The sequence below is a fragment of the Stegastes partitus genome, unplaced genomic scaffold, assembly GCF_000690725.1.
Source record: "Stegastes partitus isolate 25-593 unplaced genomic scaffold, Stegastes_partitus-1.0.2 Scaffold936, whole genome shotgun sequence".
NCBI classification, from domain to species: domain Eukaryota; kingdom Metazoa; phylum Chordata; class Actinopteri; family Pomacentridae; genus Stegastes; species Stegastes partitus.
In genome coordinates, this window is record NW_007578667.1 from 117,572 (window position 1) to 131,336 (window position 13,765).

Sequence of the window (13,765 nt, forward strand, 5' to 3'; positions counted from 1 at the left end):
AAAAAGAAACACAGAAGAACCAGACAGATCGAAACTGCAACAAAATGACCAAAAAGAGAAACAAAAAAACCTCAAAATGATGCAAAACAACCACAAAAAGAAACAAAACAGCCACAAAAATAAACAAAAAAACACAAAAAGAAACAAAACAGCGACAAAAAGAAACAAAACAACTACAAAAAGAAACAAAACAGCCACAGAAAGAAACAAAACAACCACGAAAAGAAACAAAACAACCATAAAAAGAAACAAAACAACCATAAAAAGAAACAAAACAACCACAGAAAGAAACAAAACAACCACACAAAAAGAAACAAAACAACCACGAAAACAAACAAAACAACCATAAAAAGAAACAAACAACCATAAAAAGAAACAAATCAACCACAAAAAGAAACAAAACAACTACAAAAAGAAACAAAACAACCACAGAAAGAAACAAAACAACCATAAAATAAAACCAAAAAACTACAAAGAGACACAAAACAACCACAAAGAGATGCAAAATGATCAATCAAAGACAAAAAAAACAATCACAGAGATACACAACAATCAAAAAGAAACATAAAACAACCGCAAAAAACCACAAAACGCCACAAAGACATGTTAAGGCCTCAAAAAGACACAAAATGCCCAAAAGTTGACACAAAACAACTCCAAATAAATGCAAAACAACCACAACAAGAAACAAAACAACCACAAAGACACTCAAAAGAACCACAAAGAGACACAAAACAACCACAAAGAGACACAAAACAACCACAAAACGAGCCGACACGCCCAAAAGGAGAAACGAAACCACCATAAAGAGAAAAGAGAAACACAAAGCAACCCCGAACAAACACAAAATGAGCCAAAACAGACACAAAACCCCCACAGCACAGCAACCGCAAAAAGCTTGGCAACAACTCGGCAACACAATCTTCTCACCACAGCGTCCAGGAACTTGACGCAGCGTCTCAACTCGGGTCGAGTCTCGCAGAACTGCCTGAAGAGTAACCGGCCGATGGGCTGCCGCTCACACAGGCTGCTGTAGTCCTTCTCTGCAGACACACAAACACACAATATTCACCTTTTTGATGAATAAAACACACAATATTCATCTTTTTGATAAACAAAACACACAATATTCAGCTTTCTCATCAAACATTTTAAGCGTTTAAACCAGCAGCTCCTCTAATGTCTGATAAAACTGTCTAATAATATTGAATATCCAGGAAAACAGAGAGAGCAGCAGTGCTTTTGTGTAGTTTGTTCGTTTGCGTGGGTCAGTAGGTTAAGATAAGATCGACTTTATTGATCCCTCCCTATGGAAATCCACAATTTAGCCTTTAGTCTTTATTTCATAACTGTCATATTAAGTTGCTTTAACTCATAATAAAAACTTGTTTTTTGTGCACTTTGGTGCATTTTAGTCGTTTCAGCTGGAGCGTAAAACCCAATGTGCATCGATCCGGCCAACGATCGGCTCTGAAAACATATTGATCATCAGCTGCTGTCAGAGGATTTGCATTGTTGACTCGCTGAGCTTCTACTGCAGACTTCCAGCTGCGCTTCAGGGCAAAAAACATAGATCAGAAAATAATAACGACATGGCCGAGGAAAGGCGGATTTGCATCGGTGTCTCCAGGAGATGCAAAGCGACTCAGGAAGCTCAAACAAATGCGAAGGAGCAGCAGAGGTCGAAGAGGAGGAGGAAAGAGAACGCCTCAGTTTGTTTTTGTAACCGGTTCACGAAAACAAACCTAAAACTATGAACAGTGACGGCAGATAAAAATAAAAACCAGCACGAGGAGGAAACGAACCGCGTTGACTGAGGAGGACGAGGCAGTAAATGCAAAACGTTGGTGGTAAAACCTGTTTTATTACATTATCGGGTGAAGTTTCTCCTTTTTGCTCACATCTCTTCAATCACATCTTTAATTTAAATAATTTATAAATGAGGGAAAATCATGAATAAATACTTTTTATGTTTACAAATCATTAATAAAAGAAGTTTAGTGCCAGAGGAGGATTTTCCACAACCTGGCAACCGGTTTATAATCTTCATTTTGAAATTATTTTTATACGTTTACTTATTTGTTTTATTAATGACAAACATAATTATTTAATAATACTGCGCTCGACGCGTCATTTTATGGATTATTCATTCATAAAGCAAACACAGTCTTAAAAACTTGCGCGTGTCAAACGGCCGGTCGTCGATTTGTTTATCAAATTTAAAGTAAGTTTCTTGCGTAAAGATTTGCATTAAAGGCCGAGTGCGTCTGTGACGGAGTGGAAACGTCAGCCGGCGGCAGGTTTCAGGAGGAAGCGTAAAAATAATCAGCGTTTACAGGACAGGAAGATGCAAAAATAACAAAAAGCTTCAGTCGTTTGATCAGTGTGACGTGGTGGGTTCAGTGTGAAAGAGACGCCAGTTTATCAGAAACTGGAGAAAAAATGAGTTTATAAATGTCCGACGGTCCTTGAACTAACCATGTGTGATGCTGGTAAAGTAAAAAAAAAAAAAAAAGCCAAAAGATAAATCGTTAGATCAAACCAGATCCACGGAAATACAAAAAAATTGTCGCTTCACTGCACAACTGAAAAGTCGCATTTGACTCGTCTGTGACCGACAGTCAGGCGACAACAATTCAGAGAGTTTTAGTTTGAACTGCAGGCAGTGTGCTTCCACAGAGCGGAGAGGAAACAAGCTGCTGGAAGATTCATCCAGCACGGTGAAACAACATGAGAGCAATAATAGTAATAATAATACTGATAATAATACTTATATGGTGCTTTTCAAGACTAACGCAACAACAAAACAAACAAATAAAATCATACAATAGTTAAATATCTGTCATTTTGTCCCAGTATCGGAAACAAAATGTTGTTCTTGTGGATTTCAGGTTTTTTTCAACTTTTGTGAAACAAATAAAAAAATTCAGCTTTTGACTTATTTTTTAATTTTTATGTTTTAACTCCCCAGAAGTCATTTTTCAGTTCCGTCTCCTTCTAGCTGCGGCTGTTCTGTTTCCACTGAGGTGCAAATCGAGCCCACAGTGAAGGAAAACGCTGTCGGTTGTTGTGTCCTCTTTGTGTTCCTGCCAAATGGATTTGGGTGGAGCGTCCCTTTAATCGATGTGATTTATCGCTTTGCTCTCAGTCAGTAACGCCTCGTCGTTCTGTCAGGTTCTGCTTCGTTTTATCCCACTTTGCTCTACTTGTTCTACTTTGTTTTTATTGTTTTGCGCTCTAATGACGCGAACAGAAGCAAAAAGGATGGAGAAGCTCGGACAGCAAACCCGCGAGACTCCAATCAACATGTCCGTCGTTTTCTTCTCCCATAATCAGTGAAACACAGCGTCCCCCCAGGTTCTGGGAATTCACCGTGATCTGGCCTCCATAGATCTCAGGAGGTGTGATATACATGAAAGGAGCCGTGGGACTGAACAAGCTGTACATTAGCACACAGGAAACCCGGACAAAGAGGCCTCTGTCGGGTCCTCGGGCCCTACAGTGAAATTGTGATGCCACGGGTTTGGACCCAGATCAAGGCTTCGGCACTTCTGACCGTCTATTTATAGGATATCAAGCAGACAGTGCGGGGTGGATCAGCACCGGGAGGCCTGTGGTGTGAAGCTGCAGTTTGTGTAGAGGATCAGATCAGCTCCGATATGCAGCGTTTTCCAGACAGAGTGCCGCTATGCCCCGCCCACAGAGCTATCTGATTGGTCACACATCACGGCCAGTCCACACTGTATCACAAAGTTTTGTGCTGCAGTTTGGGGTTTTTTGACACTAGAATTTCCACTTTTTTTGCAAATACATATCGATTCCAAATACTTGCTATCGATCTCCTTGATTATTTACGATCCGTTTCGATATCGGTCCTAAACGGTTGACGCCTATAACGAGTTTTCCTCTTTTTAGCCACGCTTGCTCCTCAGTCATTGCACAGCTTTGTTCCACGTTGACCTCAACGCCTACCGGGTAGATCAGCAAAATCTAACAATACTTTAGGGATGTAGATCAGCTGTAGTACCTGGTCGTTCCACCAGGTGGAGCCTCTAACTGTTTAACACTGTAGAGACCAGAGGTGGAGGTCGCTCAGATTACAGGAAGTCCATGTTGGCAAACAGAGAGCATTGTGGGAGTTTAGCTACTAAAGGGCCACCATGACAAAGACTCCTGTGATGGTTAATGATTGCCGACCAGAGCTGACACATGTAAGGTTTTGATGGCCGTCTTATTAACCACTGAACAGTGTGTGTATGTCGTTGTAGTGAATTATGAGTTGGGGTACTTTATTATTTAGGGATCAGTCCAGAACATTCGTCCAAATTTGCGTCCCTACTTTGGGTCATTTTAAAAGGAAAACTAACTCCCTGTAGAGCAAAAGCCTCGTCCACACGTAGCAGGGTCACTAAACAAAGATGTCTTTCTACGATTTCTCCCGTCATCCACACGAAAGTGCAGATATACGGCATTAAAAACGATTCTTCCAAAAACCTCCGACCAAAGTGAAGATTTGTGAATCCTCTGTGAATAATGCTGTTTATGCGTCTGCATGTGGACGTCAATAACTGGGGTTCTAGGTTTCCAAACGTCACTGCCTGCCACAAAATATGTTCTTCTGTCACATATGCGACCTGTGTTTACATTTAGAAACAGCGTGGACGCCCTCAGACCTGTGTTGGCGTCGTCTCTGGTCCAGGCCCAGATACTGCTCCATGCACAAGAACACAGGTGAAGGACGACGTTAAGGACGCTTGTTCTACGACGTCGAGAGACGGAAGCTCACTCTGATTGGATAGGATTTGGGGAACTGCTGCCACCTAGAGGTTTGGCAGCTTATGAATGTGCTTAACTATGCGGTTAGGTGTGGATGGATTTTTTTTCTAGAAACGAGGTGGTGTGTCGGGGGGAGGATATTGATATATGAAAACTCTGCTACGTGTGGACAAGGCCAAAGGCTTCATATAAAAGATGGCTGTAGCCACCGTGATGTCACTCATTTGTTTGTGAACCTTGTTTTAAAGCCTCAAGTTTGGAATGTGGCCGTCGCCATCTTGGTCTGTAGAAAACGGACCAAACACTCGAGCGGTGGGTGTGAATGCATGCCCTGAAACATACCCCGCTTTATTGTTTATTTTACTCTAAATGTACCGATTACTAACAAAATGAACCCCATGCTGTATTAAAAGACACGTTTAACGAGCAATTGAGGCCATAAACTCATCAGGAAAATGTTCACTGAGGTAACAAATCAAATGAGAAATTCTCACATTTTCTTCCAGATTTCTATACGATACAACCAAAAAGGAGCTGCCCCCTGCTGGTTGTCGGAAAGAATGCAGGTTTGAAGCTTTCAGGCCTTTCAGATTCACCTAAAAACCAAATAATTTGATCTACATGAGATTTGGTTTTCTATTAGCGCTGCCATTTTAACATCAATATTAAAGTTGCTCATGTTCATTTAAGCTAAAATCATCCAAATATCACAACATAACGCCAGCCAGCGTCCAACATCGCTCACAGAACTTCAGCCTTCAGTTCAACTCAACCACAGCAGAACATCCATCCGACGGCCGCGTCCCTGTCACGGTTGCTCATTTCTTCTGAGCATTTCTAAGAAGACGAAAGCTAAACAAAAGGTTTCTGCAGTTGAAGCTTGAAACCAGCGTGGAGCTGCTCCACTGCGAGATCAAGTTTCTCTAATGGCCTGTTAGGAGGAGGAGGAGGAGGACGAGGAGGAGGAATCTATGAGGAATCTTTCATTTGCCGTTTGTACCGAGAACGTGTGCGGCGAGGTTCTTAAAAAACAGCAGCAGAAACGCTCCCTCTCAGTTGTTCTTTAGTGATTTCTGCCAAATTTACTGCCGTAACCTTTAACACAAGCACATGTTTCAGTTTGCAGTGAGCACAAGAGCAGACGCTTTGTGCTCCGGTCAGAAGACTTCATGAACCTTTTAATCTGACTAAAGCTGAGTCTGAACCCTCTAAACTCCACCACTGGCATCACATCCTGAAACCAAACATCAACACGACACCATTTGTCAACCAGAAACCGCAAAAACTAAATAAATGTAAACTTTCTTCAGGCAGCGGCTGTTCTGTCAGAAAACAAAACCAAATGCGAGCTTCAGATTGTCAATTTTCATCAGAATGAATTTGTTCTTTAAAAATAAAACGTTTGCTCAAACCAGATTCTGAGACAAAATACAAACGTTTTGTGAAATCTGAGTTTATTTTTTAATCATAACTGTTTGATTCAACACGTCTCATGTTTAAGAAAAGTCAAAAAAATTCATCACATTCTTTGACAAAAGCCCCAAACGGAGGAAATCTGTGGAGGAAATCAACCAAATGGTGGCATTTCGTCAAAACCGCTTTTTTTTTTCCCGAGTCATTCGTTTTAAAATTAACTAAAAAAAAATAAACCTTTTGCAATAAACAGATTCTGTAAAAAACAAATAATTTCGAGCTTCTCGGCGCAACTTCAAGTCCACGAGTGACTCGGCTGTGACCAACAGTCACGTGACAAAAATCCAAAGAGTTTCCTGTTTACCTGCAGGCAGTGTTGGTAAAGCTGCCCTGTGACACCTGTGGGAAAATGCTCCCAAACTATTTCCTGTTTCTTTTCTATGATTTCTAGATCTATAACGTGGACATTTCGAGGTGCAGGACTTCACATTGCAGTTAAAAATGAGCCCACAGTGAGAGAAACGTCCAGAAACTGTTCGTTAAAGAGGTTAATAAATTAAAAACGCATCAGTCATAACATACAGTGTTGCTGATTGCTTAATTAAATGCTTACAATCAGGTTTATTGATGTTTAAAACAGTTTTAAAGCGCTGCGTGTTTTATAAAACGGGCGGCAACGTACATCAAGAGAGAAAACGTAATAATTTACTAAAAAAAATAAAGAATAAAGAGGAAAACAGCTGGTAAGATCCATTTCTAAAATGAAATAAATATAAAATGAGAAGAGTCACTGACGATGTGCGTTTCTTGGTATTTTCCTGAAACAGAAGCGTCGGTGGAGGAGAAAGCTTTGGATGAAAGAGGAAGCGACCGTCGTTGTGCAACGCAGACGAGCTGCTGCTGCTCGAATATGTGATGATACCAGAATCAGGACACGAGAGGAAAACGTGTTTGTGACAAACGAGGAAGCTGACGGTTTCCTGAGTGTGTTTCTCAAGGCTTCCTCCCACTCAGCAGCTCTCACTGTAGAAACATCAGCAGCGTTCTGAGCTGAAGGAACAAGCTGCTGTCGTCTCACACGTTTGTTAAACTACAGAAAACATCCAAACTTACACCTCGACTGAAACTGTGTAAATTTAGGAGTTACAAAAGTATTTTTCACATTTTCTTAGTTTTGCTAAATTACAAATAATATTGAGTAAAATGCCGGAAAAAAATAAATAAATTAAATATATAGGGGAAAAAACAGTGTCCAAAATAAAAATCTGTATTTTGTTCTTTTACAACGCTCGGCTGCAAAATTACTCATTTTTTACTGTATTTAAATGAGCAAAAGTATAATTATTTTACAGATTTTTGCCATTATTTGAAAGAAAAATGATAATATAACAATATTATCTAGTAAAATTACAGGAAAAAAAAGTAGAAATGAACATGTTGACTGAAAAGGGAAAAAATGTCAAAACTGCAAATAATGACATAATAAAAATCTGTATTTTTACAAACAGTGATTTGTTCGTTTACACGTTTGACTGTAAAATTACACATTTTTTACTGTGTTTAACCCAGAAAAAAAGTCATTACTTTATAGATATTTACCATTATTTGAGATGTTAATAACAATAATAATGTTAATAATAACAAATTGCTGTATTTAAAAATAAAATATCATTGTTTTCCAATATTTCTTTCTTTAAAAAAAAAGACTAATATGTACATTAAGGACTTTTATTGTACAGATTTTCTTTCGTGTTTTGTTCAGTTACAGATAATGTTTGGTAAAAAGTCAAATGTTTATTTTTTGCTGACTTTCACTCAGAAGTTCTTTTACAACTAAAATTACATCAGTTTCACAATATTTAAATATTTCTTCACAACAATGTTTGTAATTGTTTTGGGGAAAAAAGCAAATAAATATATTTTATTATTATTATTATTATATATATATATATATTACAGATCGTGCCTGTCAAAAATCTTTATAAACATTTTAATATTTGTTTTGGGAGGTTTTTGTATTTAAATATCATTATTTTAAAGATATTTGCTTATTTTCATTATTTTATTTTATTTTATTTTTTTTACAGTTTTTGAATTTGAATTTGAATGACAGTATTTTAAGGTGTTTTTTTTGGCAGAAGATTTTTTTTTATTTCACTTCAGGAAAAAACTTCATTTTTATGCATAACATTTCAGCATCAGCGCTGACTTTCCTCGTCCTGTTTGAATCAGGAACTGAATCCACATTTTGGAGTTTCTGCCGCAGCAGAAATCAGGAAAATGACATGAAGAGGTCATTTCAGCAGCTGAAGAGAAAAGTCACACGGTTCATGTTTAATGGGCGTAAAAACTCCACAAAGTTTGTGTCATTTGACAACAGTTGTCAGAGCTCAGCTCCTCGTGCTTCCTGTCGCCCTCGTTAGCTTCTCTCCATTTCATAAGACGCGAACATAACTTTGTTTAAATGCTAATAAGGTTAGACGAAACTCTGTTCTAAATAAAAATCACAGAAAAAGCCTCTTTACAGACACTTCAGAGCCATAAACTTGAGCTCAGGAAGCAGATTTGTCCTGCAAGACTCAAAGAAACGCCTGTTTTATGTTGCACTCCTCTTTTATTTCCTTGCAAAAGTTTGCGTTTGTTCCACATTTTAAAAGCATCTGTACACTGAGGCTGTGGTCTCTGTGTGGAGCTGCTGGTTTCAGTCCCTCATGGGTTCCTGAAGACTGTGAGTTTTGGATGTTAAAGTTTAATCTGACAATGATGTCAAATAAAGTGAAGGAAAGAGTCTGGCCTCTGCTGCATCGAGCTAAATGCTAACATTAGCATCACAACCTCTGGACACCAAAAACCTGTTTGTGGATTTAAAAGTCCACTTATTTTGAAATAACAATTTTTTAAAAACACATAAAATCACTTATCAGCCATAAACTGTGAAAACAGAAAGCATTGTCAGATTTTAAACTCTCTGACAATCTGTCAACAAAAGAAACCAAAAAATCTCCAACAGTGAAGCACACAGATCATTATTATACCTGATTGTATATTAATATTTACAAATAAAATGAAATTACAAAAGTAGAACTCTGTAATAAACAAAACAAAATGTTTGTTAAAACAAATAAATAAATAAAAGTAAATAACATCAAAAACCTGTCATTTTATAAATGCTCATTTGTTCTTTTACAATATTTCACTTTTTCTTTTTCAATTTTTTTAAAATCTTATTATTATTTTTTAAACGTGTTTAAATCAGATTTTTTTCCCGCCTGACTTTGTTTTTTGTTTGTTTTACAGTTTATAAACATTACAGCATTATTAAGATTTGGTTTGTTCTTTTTTTCTGGCACCTTCACAGCCAGAATTTCATTGAACATTAAAATAAACAAGTTTCATCAAGAGTTAATTGAAGTTAATTAAGTGTTTTGCTTTGTTTGTTTGTTTGGATGTTTTTTACAACATTAAATAGTAAAATTACACAACTTTTCACTGTATTTAAATCAGCAAAAAATAAATAAATACAGATGTGATTTGACAGAAAAAATATGTACATTAAGGATTAAGGACTGCAGAAAGGTGGTTTTAACAGTAGTTTGTAGATTTTGCCAGTTAATAGCAAATAAAATTGTTTAAAACCTTTAAATATATATATATAACAATATGTGACTGTAAAATTACACCATTTTTCTGTATTTAAATCCGTTAAAAATCTAATTTTACATGTATTTGACAATTTTTTTATTTTATTTATTTATTTATTTATTTTATGACGAGTTTTATTTTTGCCGGACTTTTACCTCATTTTTATGCATTTTTAATAATTCTTTTTTTACAGCGCAGCACAAATCTCCGTGGAGCCGAGCGAAGCTACCACCTCTCACAGTTTCACAGCGTTTATTTTTGCAGGATTGGAGGTCAATGCGGTTAATCGCGCCGCAAACGAGTAAAAAAAGGAAACGTCTGATAATAGCAGCAGAAGAGCTGCAGCCTGTAAAGTTCACATGTTCTGAAAAACCAAGAACCCTTCAGGACGAATATTACTTTAAAAACGTCGCTTTCTTCAACAACCTTCAGGGGAAACGAACACAATCGTCTTTTTGTCCCGACGGTCAGCAACCAAACAGCGGCTTCGATTCCCTCACCGGCTTCCCACCACATAAACAAACACGGCGAGGCTGTCTGCGGTGAGATGAGCTGATGTTAATAACGTCTTGTCCACATTAAACATTTAACGAGTTAAGCAGGCAGTTCTACGAACGCCGTTCAGCGCTGCTTTTAACGATCATTTATGTGTTTTTATTTTTACAGGACATAAAAAAAGAATTTGCAACAGCAATTCTAAAAACCTGTTTCCTCAAAACTTTAGATTTCATGTAGAGTTGCAGCGACTGATCGCTTCTGTTGTCAACCGTTTTAGGAATCGCGACTAATTCTGATAAAGTTTCTAATCAAAAAGAGAGATTTGAAAAGTTTTAGTTTTTTTCCTCCTATATGACGGTAACCTCATTATCTTTGAGTTGTGGACGAAACAAGACATTTTTCATCGACTTTTATTGACAAAACAACTAACTGATTAAAAAAACAAACATAAAACCAATTCGAGTCTTTGATTTTGGTATATTACAGGTGTAGGATCTTTGGAATGAGTTTTTATAAATTTGTCTAATTTGACATTTGTTTTAGTCTAAAACACTTGAATCAAGAAAATAATCCACCTGTTAACTTGTCAATTTGCGCTTCATGTTTGTACGAATGTGAACACAACTTTAACTCATTTGTTGCTCTGTTTTTGGTCTCCTCCACCTCCTAAATCAAACCTAAAACTGACCCAACTCTTTTAACTTGGTATATTGCACACGCAGGATCTTTGGATTTGAATATTTGACATTTGTTTTACTATAAAACACTTTAATCAAGAACATAATCCACCTGTTAACATTAGAAATTGTACGTTGCAGCCCTGACTTTACGATGTGGCTGCTCGAATAATTTTAGAAATTATGTCCTATGCCAGGCCTTGATTCAGCTCACTGATGCGTCAGAAAGTTTAGAAAAAACGTCATATGTTTTTGTGCACATTGTCGATTTGCGCTTTTAAAAAAATCCAGTGTGCAGTCGTGTTTGTGTACGAATGTAAACACAATTTTAACTCATTTTTTGCTCTATTTTTGGTCTCCTCCACCTCCTAAATCAAACCTACAACTTTTTTTTTTGGTATATTACAGGCGCAGGATCTTTGGATTTGGATATTTGTTGGAATTAGATTTTATAAATTTATCAAATTTGACATTTGTTTTACACGAATCAAGAAAATAATCCACCTGTTAACTTAAAATTGTAAGTTGTTTTAAAAAAAATCCAGTGTGCAGTCGTGTTTGTACACATGTAAACACATATCTAACTCATTTTTTGCTCTGTTTGTGGTCTCCTCCACCTCCTGAGGGAACCATCAGGCCCTTCAGCTGCTCGTCTTTGCATTTCGATCAGCGTGTGATCCACGTCAGCATCACTGATACGGATCATTTCTGTCGCTCGTTGTTTTACAGTGTGGCACACATACAGAACTGTACATTCAAGGCCTTCAGTCACAATCGTCTTAAAGCCGTCGCCTGTTAAAATGAAAGTAACCCGCTGCTGGCAGAAACACAAAAACAGCGTCTGCTTCCTCTTTCTGCAGCCACCACAGTTTCCTCTGAGCCACCACTTGAGCAAGATTAGCTGTTTTTCTTTCCGCGGCCTGCAGACATTCGATCGTTCACGTTTTGTTCGATTTTTCTGATCAATGAGCTGCTCCATGCAGACGTTCAGAGCCGACTCCTGTCTGATCGTTGTGAGCCATCGTTCACGGCTAAAGTTCAGAAAGTAGCTAAAACAGAAAATGTGAAAAGAATCACACAAAAGCCGAGGCTCTCTACGCCGTCGCAAACCGTCGTCTGCTCGGTGTTTACTCGCTTTGATCCAAACGCTCGACGTCTTCTGCCACATGTGTTGAACCAAAAGGTCGCTGCATGTCGGAGAAAGTCTGTCGTGTGCTGCAGGCATCGGTTGTGCAACACTGATCATGAGGCTACGGATGTTTCTCATGTTAACACCCAAGTCATTGATCGTTTCTATGTTAATACCCACGTTAGCGATGCTGAGGAATGTCAGCATGAAGGACTTTAGTGTGCTAAAATCCAGTGTATTGGTACTTTATCATGCTACTATCCAAGTTATTGACACTTTATTGAGCTAATATCCAGATTATTGACACTTTGGTGCATTCAAATCAAAATTCTTGATACATCTGTGTGTAAATATTCAGCTTACTGATACTTTTCTACGCTCATATCCCTGTTTTTGACATTTTTTTGCATTCATTTCCATGTTACTGACACTTCTGTGCATATTTTCAGTTGTTAGTGTTTTAATATTCAGTGTGTTGATACTTTGATGTGTTAATATTCACATTACTGATACATTTGTGCATTAACATTCTGGTTATTAATATTTTTGTATGCTAATATAGACGGTTTTGACATTTGTTTGTATTAATTTCCACGTTACTGACACTTCTGCGTGTTATTGTCTGAGTTATTGACACTCTGGAACATCCAGATCCAGGATTCTCCCTCCTCAGTGTGTTAATATTCAGGACATTCACACATTTGTGCATTAATAACCAAGTTATTGACACTTTAACATGTTTATATCCAGGTTATTGATAGTTTGGAATGTTAGGATCCAGGATTTCCAGACTTCAGCGTGTTAATGTCCAACGTATTTGTGCTTTATTTTGGTATTATTCAAGATATTTGCACTGAGTTATTGATATATTTGTGCTTAAATATTTAGGTTATTGCTACTTTTGAATGCTAAAATCCCATTTTTTGACACTTAATGCATTAATTTCTTGTTATTTACACTCTGTTGATACTTTTGCGACATAAAAAACAAAAACTAAAGTGAGCACGGTTCTGTTTAGACCCAGAAACACGTCTAAAGCTCATGGATCAACGTGTAATATCAGGTTTTTAACATACAAACAATGTGTTTGTGGGTTTCGAGCAGAGAGGATCTATGAACAGTGATTTCATCATCAGCACTACGAGTGTGTCGTCCACTTCCACCTCCTGTGGACGCAGCCTGAGGTCTGCTGCTGGTAAATATCGCAGATATCCCGCGTCTATTTCTGTATCAGTGGACGACTGCGGCTGCCGTACGCAGAGCAAATCAGAAATCAACATCGATTCCCCGAGTGAAACCGAATATCTGAAGCGGACAAACGATTAGATCAGGAGCCAGTGATCTGTTTGGAGCCTCGCGGCCTCTGAGCAGAATCACTGCTGCCGGCGAACACGACGTCGTCTCAAACAATGAGTCGATTGAACGGAAGCGTTTGATGAGCTGCAGATAACGGCGTCCTGCAGCAGCTCACACATCAGCTGGGCTTTCCCTCCGCAAGAGTCATCTGCTGCTGCGTAACGAGGATAAAAACACAGCTCACATGGCGGCTCGGTTCAATCAGAACTGAACCAGAAACATGTCCTCGGTACACTTTGACTTGGATTAAAACACGAGGAGGAAATGGAAACGA

The 13,765-nt window shown here is 38.1% G+C and overlaps 1 protein-coding gene across 1 annotated transcript in view; it reads right to left on the bottom strand.

Annotated features, from left to right (window-relative positions):
* Nucleotides 1-13,765, bottom strand: part of grk6 (G protein-coupled receptor kinase 6) — a 63,065-nt gene that overhangs the window by 33,566 nt on the left and 15,734 nt on the right. The window contains exon 3 of the mRNA XM_008294083.1: nucleotides 931-1,043. Within this exon, the coding sequence (XP_008292305.1) occupies nucleotides 931-1,043 (113 nt within the window). The remainder of the gene's footprint in view (nucleotides 1-930; nucleotides 1,044-13,765) is intronic.